At 42.0% G+C, this 13500-nt stretch overlaps 1 protein-coding gene across 1 annotated transcript in view; it reads right to left on the bottom strand.

Moving 5' to 3' along the window:
* The window catches only part of POLRMT (RNA polymerase mitochondrial), a 116150-nt gene that overhangs the window by 73348 nt on the left and 29302 nt on the right, over positions 1–13500 (bottom strand). Inside the window, exons 3-5 of the mRNA XM_088460336.1 lie at positions 12939–13495; positions 11992–12122; positions 7413–7596 (exon numbers count right to left, since the gene is read on the bottom strand). Of these exons, the coding sequence (XP_088316462.1) occupies positions 7413–7596; positions 11992–12122; positions 12939–13495 (872 nt within the window). The remainder of the gene's footprint in view (positions 1–7412; positions 7597–11991; positions 12123–12938; positions 13496–13500) is intronic.

Here is a 13500-nt window from a genome sequence, read left to right on the forward strand (position 1 = left end):
AGGAATACATGTCAATTCCTTTATCTATATTACAATATATCACTCTCAATGACACTATGTACATACATACACACATACATACACACATATATATATATATATATATATATATATATGCACATACTAAAAGGTGTGCAAATTATTAGACTCCATGCCAGTTTTTTATAGTTCATAGTTTACTGACCATAAACAGATTGTACAACTGTTTTGCATTTTCATGCGTTACCTAATACTGGCTACACACTTGGCGTTATATTGCACTCTCTATCAATAAAACGATATATAGCTAGTGTATAGGCGGGTGTGTATAGCCAAATTGTGAACAACGTCATTCAAACCTATAAAGTTGGCCCTGCCGCACAGCCGATGACGATATATCAGTGCATCTGGCTGTGTGTACAGGCGACCCGCCGACCACCACAACTGGCAGTACGGTTGAGATGTCAGCCCAGACACACCAAGTAGCTGAGTGGTGAGTGTATATATTTTATCAATCAGCTGTTACGATGGTGGTTCGGTCAGTAGACCGATCCGTCGTCTAAGTCTGTACCCAGCATTAGATGCTAGGTCCTCGATTTAAAAAAAAAAAAAAATTGGTGATAATAAATTTATAAAGTGCATTGTCCCCCCCAATAGGACTCTAGGCACTTAAACAGTTTGGACATAATACAGCAATTTAGATTTTCAAAAACAATACAGAAACTATGAACATAATAAGTGGTTAGAGTTGAATGAAATAGAGAGACCATGCATGTAACACAAAGGGTCTGGCAAATATTTTGGGTCATCAGTTGCAAGGAATTATTCATCCCACTCACAAAGGATCCAGGTGAGACAGCCATTTAAGGCGAGCTCCATAGGATTACACTGGGTACAATAAGCAACGTCTGAAATGGACCACACACAATGAGCAAAATACTGTAAGAATACTAGGTGCAAGCTGATGGGATGTGTCTCCGGTGGTTCAGGAGGTCGTCTGCGAAAGCAGCGGGGAGCAAATCGAGGCTACAACTACGGGCAGAAGACCAGGCCACAGGCCCTGGGCGCTGCGATTATTGCGCAGAACTGTCCCTAGCTGCTTCTGGAGAACCCCAAAGAGAAGCAGAGCAGAGGCAATGCAGGTCCAGCATGAGAGAGCCGCAACTCCCAACGGAGTTGCTGGAGTCGGGGGGCTTGCCAGTGGAAGTAGTCAGGCTAGGCGGGGGTGTCCTGGCTTGTGGGTTGCAATTCAGTTTACTCTGGATGAGAGGGCTGGATGTCGCATTCAGCCAACGGTTGGCCCGGTTTAAGGCAGCAAACAAATAGGCACCAATACAAGCAAGCTGATGAAAATATGGATTAAGAGGTCGAATGTAGAGTGATTCTGGAGCAGAGGATGGGAGCTCTGTAAGCATGCAACCATCCCTAGCTCCCACTGGATGTTTTTTTTGAAGGTGGCAGCCTTGGCAGAAAATAATGTAGATGTCCTTCCCTGGCAAATCCAATGAGAATCTTTGGTCAATTGTAAAGAAAAAAAACTCAAGAAAAATATGATTACCACCAAAACTGGCTTCAGAACTTATCCGAATATGGCACAAGGATATAGACTCTCATCAGCAGCATGTCAAACCGTATCAAAAGGATTATAAACAAAAAAGGATATCATACAACAATTAAAAAAAGAGTTTTATAGAAAAAATTTAACTTTAGAGTTTTAAATTCCTTGTTTGAGTCTAATGATATGCCCAACTCTATAAAATGACAAAACCACTGGAAAGGTTGTCTATGGGAGATAGACATATCTATATATATATTTATATATTAGGGGTGAGCGGGTTCGGATTTCTGAAATCCGAACCCCCCCGATCCGAGGCAGATCCGAGTCAGATCCGAGTCAGGCTCGACTTTTCCCGCCTGACTCGGATCTGAAATCGAGGCAAAACGTCATCATCCCGCCTTCCGGGTCTCGCGGGTTTTGGATCCTATATAAGGTACCCGCGTCGGCGCCATTTTCTCACACGGCTGTGGACAGTGAAGAGGGAGGGTGGGAGTTAGGACTGGCTGGGCTGTGTAGTGTAGTGTTGTAGTGTAGTGCAGTGTTGTGCTGTGCTGCGCTGCGCTGTGCTGCTGTTGTCCATAGGGGCTGTGTCCACTACTTCAAAGTCCATAGGGGCTGGCTGTGTTGTGCTCTGCTGCAGTTGTCCATAGGGGCTGTGTCCACTCCTCCAAAGTCCATAGGGGCTAGCTGGACTGTGTTGTGCAGTCAGTTGTCCATAGGGGCTGTGTCCACTCCAAAGTTCTGTGCAGAGTCCCAGTCCTAAAGGGGTGCTGTAGTGTTGTCCAGGGGGTGCTCTGTCCGGCAGGGGTGCTCCCCCCAAGTGCTAAAAAAAAAAAATATTTTTTCTGTGTTTGTGAATTGTGTGCACTGTGGCCGCACGTGAATCAACAAAGGAGCAGCGCCAAGCGTGCGCCTGTGGCCCATAAGTAAAAGGCCGGCTGGCTTGTCCGTTAAAGGGTGCTGTAACCCCCAAAGGGCACTCCAAACAAAATAAAAAAATATATTTTTTTGTGTTTGTGAATTGTGTGCGCAGTAGCCGCACGTGCATCAACAAAGTAGTGCCAAGCATGCGCCTGTGTCCCATAAATAAAGGGCCGGCTGGATTAACCACTAAAGGGTGCTGTAACCCCCAAAGGGCACTCCAAACAAAATAAAAAAATATTTTCTGTGTTTGTGAATTGTGTGCACTGTGGCTGCACGTGCATCAACAAAGGAGCAGCGCCAAGCGTGCGCCTGTGTCCTATAAGTAAAGAGCCGGCTGGCTAATTTCTTAAAGGGTGGTGTAACCCACAAAGTGCACTACTCTCCATCAAAAATAAAAAAATATTTTCTGTGTTTGTGTGCGCCTTAGCCGCACGTATATATCAATATAACATAAATGGAGGACCAAACTTTCTCCGATAAAAATAAAATAGAGAAAGATCAAGAACCACTTCCTCCTAGTGCTGAAGCTGCTGCCACTAGTCATGACATAGACGATAACATGCCATCAACGTCGTCTGCCAAGGCCGATGCCCAATGTCATAGTAGAGGGCACATACAATCCCAAATGACAAAGTTCAGGAAAATGACCTTGAAAAAAAACATTTAAATCATCTGAAGAGAAACGTAAACTTGCCAATATGCCATTTACGACACGGAGTGGCAAGGAACGGCTAAGGTCTTTCCCTATGTTTATGACTAGTGGTTCAGCTTCACATGACGATGGAAGCCCTCCTCCCGCTAAAAAAATCAAACGAGTTAAGCTGGCAAAAGCACAGCGAAGAACTGTGCGTTCTAAGAAGATATCACAAATCCCCAAGGAGAGTCCAAGTGTGGTGGCGGTTGTGATGCCTGACCTTCCCAGCACTGGACGGGAAGAGGTGGCTCTTTCCACCATTTGCACGCCCCCTGCAAGTGCTGAAAGGAGCACCCACAGTCCACTTGCTGATATGCAAATTGAAGATGTCACTGTTGAAGTACAACAGGATGAGGATACTGGTGTAGCTGGCACTGAGGAGGAAGTTGGCGAGGAGGATTCTGATGGTGATGTGGTTTGTTTAAATCAGGCTCCGGGGGAGACAGTTGTTGTCCGTGGGATGAAAAAGCCCATCACGGTCATGCCTGGGCAGAAGACCAAACATTCCACCTCTTTGGTCTGGCAATATTTCTATCCAAATCCGGACAACAACTGTCTTGCCATATGTACCATATGTAGAGGTGAAATAAGTAGGGGTGGGGACGTTAACCACCTAGGAACATCCTCCCTTATACGGCACCTGCAGCTCGTTCATAAAAAGTTACTGTCAAGTTCAGAAACTTTGGCTAAGACCGTTAGCAGTCCAGGGACACCTAAATCCCTTTTTCCTGTTTTATCCAAGGAATCGGTGGATGAGGAGGATGAGGACGACATCTTGCCTCCGTAGAGCCAGTTTGTGCAGAGACACATTAATTGCCAGCTTGTTTTGTGGGGGTCCAAACGAACCAATCATTTCAGCCACAGTCATGTGGCAGACCCTGGCGCTGAAATGATTGGTTTGTTAAAGTGTGCATGTCCTATTTATACAACATAAGGGTGGGTGGGAGGGCCCAAGGACAATTCCATCTTGCACCTCTTTTTTTTCTTTGCAGTATGTACTGTTTGGGGCCTAGTTTTTCAAACTGCCATCCTGTCTGCCACTGCAGTGTCACTCCTAGATGGGCCACGTGTTTGTGCCGCCCACTCGTGTCGCTTAGCATAGTCATCCAGCTACCTTGGTGCAATCTTTTGGCCATAAAAACAATATTGTGAGGTGTTCAGAATAGACTGGAAATGAAGGTTATTGAGGTTAATAATTGCATAGGAGCAGAAAAACCCACAAATTCTGTGATTTAAGCTGTTTTTAAAAAAAAATACAGATCCAAAACACAAAACCCAGAACCCAAAACACGGAAGGGTGGTTTTGGCAAAACCAATCCAGATCCAAAACACGAAGAAAGATCCAGATCCAAAACACGAAAAGTGACCAGTGCACACCCCTAATATATATATATATATATATATATATATATATATATATATATATATACACACACATACACACATTTATATATCTATATACCCTAGCTGATTAGCAGCATTGATTTCCAGACCTCCTGTGAAAGGCTGAAAAAGGGTGTCATATTCTCTGTAATTAAGATGCCCACACACTGGACGACTCGCAATGCCGTCAACGATTTCACTTGAAGTCCCCGGGCAACTAACTCCTGGACAGACAGACGATATCTTGCTAAACTGTGTGATGTGACTAAGGACCTATCGTGCGTCCTTAATGATTTCCAGTGCATCGTCAAGGAGATTGCCAGATCTTACCAGCAGTAGGTAAGATCTGAACTTACGACAAACGACCTGCGGGACCGCGCATTGGATTGTTATCGTTCCTGGAAGCTGCACGATTTGCACGTTTTTAAACGATTGCTCCGATGAATCGTTTTCGTGCAAATCGTGCCTAAAATCGTCCAGTGTGTGGGCACCTTTAGTCTCGCATTGGTCAGGTCATAGGCCTGTTGAAAGACACAGTGATTATATCATGTAAGTACTGTGCTAAAGACTTCTGTTTTGTGAGAAAGATGTTAGGTAACTCCACTCAGAGAGGGAATAATTTTGTTTAGTTAGAGCAGGACAGGCTAGAATTTACTTATACGTTTATTTTTGTGCTGCTAGCAAAACTAGTTGCAGTTACCTGTACCAAGGCCATGGACTGGTGTACTACTACTTGGCTGCTGTATGAGAAATGCAACAGGTTACCCTGGGAGAAGGCACCGTTTATATTGGACCATCTAGTCTGCCCATTTAGGGTTAGCCATCGAGTTTGATATTTGTACGTCCACGTACTAACCAACATTATCATGCCAAAATGTTTTATCTTGGACCATATACTCCCGTTAAGAAGAGGGGGTGAAGGGACAGACTTCTTTTACAACGGGAATTTAAATGGATTTTCGAAATCAATACTTTAGCACCCAATGGCCTTAATGAGGATTACATATTATTAACGGCTTCATTTAATCTTCAGTGACCATGTTTTTTCAGAACTAGTCTTGTACACTTTATGCTTCCTATGATTATTATTATGAATATTATTGCGTATACCTGTCTACCTTTTTCATACATGTTGAATCCACTTTTGACATTATTTACAGTGCTCGTATTGTTTTACTGCATGGCAGCTGGTTTAATTTAATTGATAACGGAACCAGTGGAGTTTTGAGATTTTAAACAGGTTACTTCTATGCAGCACCACCTGCACTCATTTCATGGCGTTGTCTGCTATTATATAGTTCTGACATTATCTTCATTTTGTGGCGCTGTCCGCTAATGCATGGGTTAATGAATTCATATACTCGCTCCACTGTTGGCCGCTTGTTACTATTGTAATGTCTGATTTCTCTATCAGTTAATAACACTTATCAATGAATCGTCAGCTGCCAAAGAACCTATATTACATGTATGCGGCTCTGTCCGCAATAAACGACTTATACGCTTGCTATGGCACTGACAGTCTGTGTCTTTTGAGATGTGAAACGTCTCTTTACTAATGATGTTTCCTTTATTGAGCAGATGTTTTTGTTAAATTGTGGCTTTTTTTCATGATGTCTATTGATGCCTTTTATGCACTTAGGTTTCATTATGGTTCACCTATGCACATTACTAGTGCATTATAGTGTATTTAATTTTGGATATTTTACACTTGGTGTGTCTTTCTTTCCCAATTTTCATCATTCTTTTATGTAATAATGTACTATTTACTATTACATCTAACTGTAAGACACTGTTGACAGTCCTCAATTGGTTTAAGGTTATTTATGCTACCTTTGATTAAACATCATGACGTGTTTCTACACAATATTTTTACTCTACTTAATCCTATATTAAACCTCTGTTTACCATTGTGTTTGTGCCCCCGAGGAAAATCATGTAGATTGAAATGGACGTTGGGCTCTTACTAGTGATGTACATTACTTAACATAAATGTGACATTTTATTCATTGTCTACCAGTGCTCGCTGATCCTTCCTGTCTGAATCTGGAGATGGGGGGAGTTTTTTCTGATTTTTTATGGATCATGCACCACCTATTTGTTCTGAAATGTTGTTGAAAGTGCTGCCTTTTACAGTTACATTATATATATCATACATAACATTAAAACCACTGACAGGTGAAGTGAATAAAATTGATCATCTCATTACAATGGCACCTGTCAAAAGGCAGGATATGATGCATTAGGCAGCAAGTGAACATGCAGTTTTTCTGATTGATGTGCTAAAAGCAGGAAAAAGGGCCAAGGGTAAGGTTCTGAGCGACTTTGACAACAGCCAAATTGTGATGGCTAGACGTCTATGTCAGAGCATCTCCAAAACGGCAGGTCTTGTGGGGGTGTTCCCAGTATGCAATGGTTAGTACTGGCCATATTAGATTACGAGTATAAATACTTTATTTCACTTCCTGTTGCAGAAATGGGCACAGAAGTTTGGATTGGCACTTTTTCTCCTCCAGGCTTGGAGCCCCTTTCCAAGCATAATAGGAAATAAGGGAAGAAAGTATAGGACAGCTGCAGTGCACAATCCAAGATACATGTGAAAACTCAAAATAAAATAAAAAATGGCCAAAAAAAGTCATTAACCCCAGCTCAGGAGGGCTCTAAACTGAAAAAAAACAACTAAAGTCAAGACAGCCTATGGAATACAGAGTGGAAGGAACTTGAGCTATTGTAGTGAAATTTAAAGTGCCCAAGCCCCTGTAATACACCTCTATACACCAGTATTAAGTTAACACTGTCCCTCATGGATGAAAAGAAACCATGCTCATGATTATTTCATTACATATACTTAAAATGTTTTTTTCTGCCACTACTTACTTTGCTATAGAAGTCATTGACCAATGGTGAGTTGCAAACAACTTGGATTCTAGGAGGCGGCTTGAAGTCTGGCCTGACGAGGTGAATGGCTTTAAGTACCATCTCTTGTTCATCTTCAACAAAGGTGAAGTACTGAAAGAGATGGTCGATAGACATTCCATCCTTTTCCATTTGGCTTAAGCACCTAGAAAGAAACAGTTAATTACATCACTTTCAAAGAAGCAGATTTTGAAAACAAATATAAAAAAAAAATTCATAAAAATGTGAAAGCAAGGCATGCCATCATATGGGATTACCGGCATGGTCAGTTATCTGATGGGTACTCCAGTTTGTGGTATTGGGAACTGCAGTGATGAAACATAGCAGCAGAGAAGTGCGGTTGAGGAGAGAGGCTTTAGACCCAACCTTCACACACTGTAGAGAATTACAGCAACTCAATAACCTCCTAAAGAGATGTGTACCTTTCAACCAATACGTGACCTCTATATATAGATTAGCAGCCATAGACTGCTATTAGGATTCTTTTTTTTAGCAAATCAGCAGGAACCTGCTGTCAGTTTTCTCGACACCAATAATGCCTGCACAACCTAACATTAGCACAGGTATTCCATTACTGTAGCCCAGAGATCAATGGCTGATAATTTTGTATCATACAGGGGGGACCACAGTTAAATTGGTCAGCATAGTTCTGAATTTGGAAACTTACTGAGGGGCGATTTACAGTATAATCGGTCACAGAAGGGACGGAGGAACATCACTGTAAGACACCTACTAAGGAAATTGTGGCTACAAAGATTACCATTAGCTTTTATTTATAAGGCACCACAAATTGCCACAGCGCCATAGAGAGCAAAGATACAAACCAGGTAAACAAGATGAGAAATATACATAGTAACAAATGTGGTCATAATACAGACAAAATATATACAAATTTATACAAATACAACTACAGTGACAGATGTGGGCATTATACAGACATAATAAATAATACTGACAGATGCCAAATGGATGAGATAATGGACCCAGGGGAATGGAAGAAACATTAGGAGGATGTGCTTTGCTTGTGAGAGCTTACATTGTAAAAGGGAAAGGGAAGGAGTGGGATACTGGGGACATAAGGTGAGGAATGTGGGAGGGAAGATTAGATTAAGCAGAGATACAGTACGCAAGGGTGAAGGGAGCACTTTAAGCAATGGATGTTGGGGGAGAGTTTAACAGAATGAGGGAGAGCCTGGGGGCAGTGCAAGAGAAGTTTTTGAGGTGAGAAGGAAAGAAGGTAGTCAACGGCTCACTACAGAGGGCGGGAGGGAATGTGGAGGGAAAGTACAGTGGAGATATAAGAGGGAGAGATGAATGAGAGCTTTGAAGATAGGAAGCCAGTAGAGGAATTGGCAGCTAGGCGAGACTGATCGACATGAACAGAAGATCAGTCTAGCAGCAATGTTAAGGAATGATTGTAGAGGAGAGAGGCGGTCTAGTGGATGACCCGAGAAGAAGGTTGTAATAGTCGAGATGAGAGATAATGGAGGGAATAAATAAGTGTTTTGGTGGCCTAGAGTGAGCAGAAAGGGCCAATTCTGCCAATAGTCCGATAACAGAGTTGGTTCCCAGAGAGGGTTTGTGGAAATGGAAGACACAATGACATGCTTAGAAAGGGGGTGCATGGCTTGGAGTAGCATGGTGTAGGTTGCATTCTGCCAGGTCTCCCATGAAAAATCCTGCTTTCCATCATGTACTCTTGGAGGTTCCTCCCCTGGTGTGCCTGTTTCGTTGGGGCCCCCTCTCCTGTGACCCTGGAGTCCTGAAGTGCGCTTACTTGCAGTTCCTCTTCGGGTTACCAGCTGTATTCTCCGGTGTCCTGGGCGTGAGTTCCACTGCCTGTCCTCTCTTCAACTGCTGCTGGTGAGCTCCGGTGGCTGGGGTGAGTAGTGTGCTAGCCACCGCCATCTTGCCACTGGGTTCCTTCAGGGGTCCTGTTGCAGTATTCCTACTGTGCTGGATTTCCTGGGCTGCGGACTTCAGGCTTGATCACTCCTGTGGCGTTTCTGCTCCCTTGATGACTTTGCTAGATCCCTTTAGTGTCGGTAATTTTCAGGGTGCAGGCGATTATCATGATGGGTGACGTGCGGTGCATCCCGGCTCCCTGACCTCTCCGGCTTCTGCGTTGTGCTGCCTGCATTGTCCTTCCACTCTGAGCCGTTTCTGGACGTCTGTGTATATCTCCTGGCTGTTACTTGGTGTGGATGTGCGCCTGGTTTCTCCACATCCTATTCCTCCTGGATTCTAGTCACAAGCACAGCTTCTCATTTCAGCGAGTACTTGGTCTCTTTTATTTTGGATAGGTCTATCTAAAGTTTTATATTTACATGAGGGCGGAACTCCATATTCTTTTTGCACGGGGGAGCTGGGCTGAGTCAAGTTTTTGGTCACTTATCTGACATCTAGATCCTTTACTTAGGTTGGGGGTTGTTAGGCATGAATATATATATATATATATATATATATATATATATATATATATATATATATACATATATACACACACACACACACACACATATATATATATATTAATATGGGTATCCAGGTATACCAAAGTTGGCGTTAGGCTATACAGGGTTGGTGGTTACAGGGAGGTTTGTTTTGGGTGTAATTATTTTTGTGTAATATATTTTGTAGTTTAGAGATAGGGTATATAGTGTTGGGAGCTGTGGGAGGTTTTTTGTTGTGAATTCTTAGCGGATCTGTATTTTCTTCTTTTCCATATTTCAATTACTGTATGTCATCTATTCCCCTTTTTTTTTTTTTTTACTTTGGTGTGAGCCCAAATGGCGCCTTCGGGTGTTGCCTAGGTATCAGTGACTGTTGTGGGGTATTTTGGATATAATTGTTAATATTTCTTGGTTTCTCATGTCCGTCAACATAATGGCTAATTTTTATTTGGTCATTTGTTCACTGTTTTTTTATATCCTTATATGATACTCCTTATATCTGCCTTCACGTTTATATACCGGTTTCTTTATGTGGGTATATTCCTTTCTCAAAGCTTTCACTAAAAAATGACATGACAAAAAAAAAAAAAAAAGAAGAAGAGGATGGAAAAATGCCAGGGGAAAGATTGAAGAGGTGTAGGCTGACTTTACGAGAGAGAGCACGGAGGAAGTTGGAGGGCATGGAACCAAGTGGGCATACAGAGGGAGGAAAAAGGCAGTGTGGGAAAAAAAAGATCACAAGGAGTGGGTGTTGGAGGGAGAAGAAGTGGGAGTGGCGGGTGATTTCTTGCCTATATTGGAGGTGAAGAAGAAGGCGATGTCATAGACAGAGAGGGAAGGTGGGGGATTATATATATATATATATATATATATATATATATATATATATATATATATAATCTATCTATCTTTCACACACACACATATATACACACACATATGCGTACACTGCTGCATAACCGTACATGTCATGCTCTTGTATATGTTAGGGGTAAATGTAAGTCCCGAGACCCATGTGAGGATGCCCGATGTTTTAAAGTAGCGGTTGTTTAAAAGGCAAAATGAACCTGGTTTTGCTTTTTAAATGATTGCTACTTTAAAAAAAAAAGTGGGCTGTCTCGCACAGAATTCACCGATGCCTGCGGTCTAGTACATGGTGTTTTAATCCTTTATACTTTGACTTCATATTTAACACACTGGTCATTAGAAGCATCCTTACCTTGTACCTTTTCTTCTTCAGAAGGATTCTACCTAATGGTGCAAACAAGCATATTGCAGAACTGGCATGTTTAAACTATCTCTAAATAATCAGATGGATTGGATCTGATGACTGGAAAGAACACTATATAAATGTGAATATATGGTACTTTTATAAAAAAAAAAAACCTTCAAGGGTTTTCCTAGCCTTGCGGCACGAGCACGGATTCCTGAATAAGATTATTTGGAGCTGGGTACACTTATGCCATGAAGGGATTAAACTAATCAGCAATGATGTTGAAGATCAGTATTTTAATAGCATAAAACAAAAAGGGAACCAACTTGTGCCAAGAAGACACTGCTCACTAATCCAACACCTACCATCAGCCTGCATTACTAACATGGGCATAGGCTCTTGTTTTTGTTATATGCTGGTCAGCAGGAACAGACAGACTTCAAGTTTACTCTTTTGATGTCTGGTCAAGTTGTGTTACTGTATGATATGTAATTATGCTTCCTAGTGTATTTGTGTAATATTGCACAATAAGACTGTTGATACATCCAAATTCAGTTTAAAAGTTTAAATGAACATTAACAATTTCCAATACATTTATATTACAACAATGAAAATACAATACATCTACAAAAAATGTTGAATTACTTGAAGGTAATCAAACCAGATTGTACATGATTTCTCAGTTATTTAAAATTGTTCCACCTCTGAACATAGTTTTAGTTTTTGGTCTTAAATGTCTACCGTAGCACACGATACAGTAAGGATCTCACATGACATAACTCACATTGAAGAGTCTAATAAAAACAGACAAAAAAAATGATATGACATAGGGATAAATGTTAGTGTGGTTACTTAGGAGATATGATTATTTTACCTCTGAATGATTTTTATGCTGCAGCCACTGCGGCCCATGCATTCCAATGCTGCAGCATAGGATCCCACATTTGGCCTCAAACCAGCCTCTTCCAACATCTTGAACATGTACGCAATTTCAACCATTGAAGCCTATAAGACAAACAGGAGAATTGAAGCTGATTGGAAGCCACTTACCTTCTAACTGCAGCCTTAAAGTATCTGTACAATTTTTTTGTTACTTTACAGATAAAGGGCCTGATTCAGCAAGGATCACAGTTGCTCATATGCACGCAATCGGCCAGTGGTTTCGCACTGAGCATGCATCGCAGTGCGCGAACCAGCCACTGCGATCGCAGACCCATCACAGAGTAATTGACAGGAAGTGTCAATTTTTGGGTAGTAACAGTTGGGGGGGTGTCGGTCGAACGCAGGCGTGCCAGTGCATTTCAACGGTGTTGCAGGGATGTGAATAAATCATCCGGTGCGAAACCATACGCAGCCTGCGGTCTCATAGCGTGCGCAGAAGATGGAAGTTCCTGAGTGAGGTCTGACCTGCCTTAACTGTGTGTATGGGTCCAATGTTACTCAATGTTCCCGATTATTTCGCGATGTTGCCAAAGTATCGTGCCTAAAAGGACTTGATTGGTGGGCACAGTAGCGCTTGGAGATTACATCATCTCCAAGCGTCCACTGTTAGACGGAAGACCAGGGTCCGTTCTGAAGTGTGTCGACCAAGTAATAACCCAAATCCATCACCCAGGTGTGAAAGGGGGTAAGTACTGAAACCCCAACTCGTGTTTAGTGTCCAACGTCCGAGCCGGGTTAAAGCTGGGGTTTATGTCTGAAAGAAGTATAATCCACTTTTACTGCAATCTCTTAGCTGTCCCAACTTTTCTAAACTTCTATGAAATGATTTCTATGCCTATGCAGTTTCCAACTGGTGCATCTGTGTTTTTGTGTTCTTACCTCTTTAGCACAGGATCTCATCACCAAGTTGTACATAGAAGTATTAAGGACACATCTCCTCACAGAGTTCTGCTGATAATACTTTAGGCAATTTTTGGCTTGGTTTAGTTCACCTATGAATATGCAAGTTTCCAAGTAGCTTTTAATGTTTTGCTGGAGTCCTCCATGTCTGTTCCCTTCCTTATCCTCAAGTACAAGCTCCTTTTCCTGACCAGTCAGCTTACAAACTTTGCCTTTCTCCTTTATAGGTGGCAGAGATGCTGGTGCAGATAGTGGTAAGTACAAATGCTTCATATCCCATTTATTATTTTTCTTATCTTTCTTTGCTTTTGTTGTTGGCTTTTCTTGAGTTTGGCTGTCCAGGACCTTGGCAGGAAGAGTTTTGTTACACTGCATGGTATGTAATGCCTTCTGCTTCTTATGCCTTACAATTTGCTCTTTTTTCAGCTTTTCCATCCAGCGTTTAGGGGTCTGCGAGGTTTTATTACTTTCTTCCCCTTTCTGGGGATTCTCACTCTGTTTTTCTTCCTGCAATTGTTGCAACCGAGTCTGCAGGACTGAA

Source organism: Taudactylus pleione, unplaced genomic scaffold (genome assembly GCF_031769625.1).
Source record: "Taudactylus pleione unplaced genomic scaffold, aTauple2 ptg000044l, whole genome shotgun sequence".
Lineage (NCBI taxonomy): Eukaryota > Metazoa > Chordata > Amphibia > Anura > Myobatrachidae > Taudactylus > Taudactylus pleione.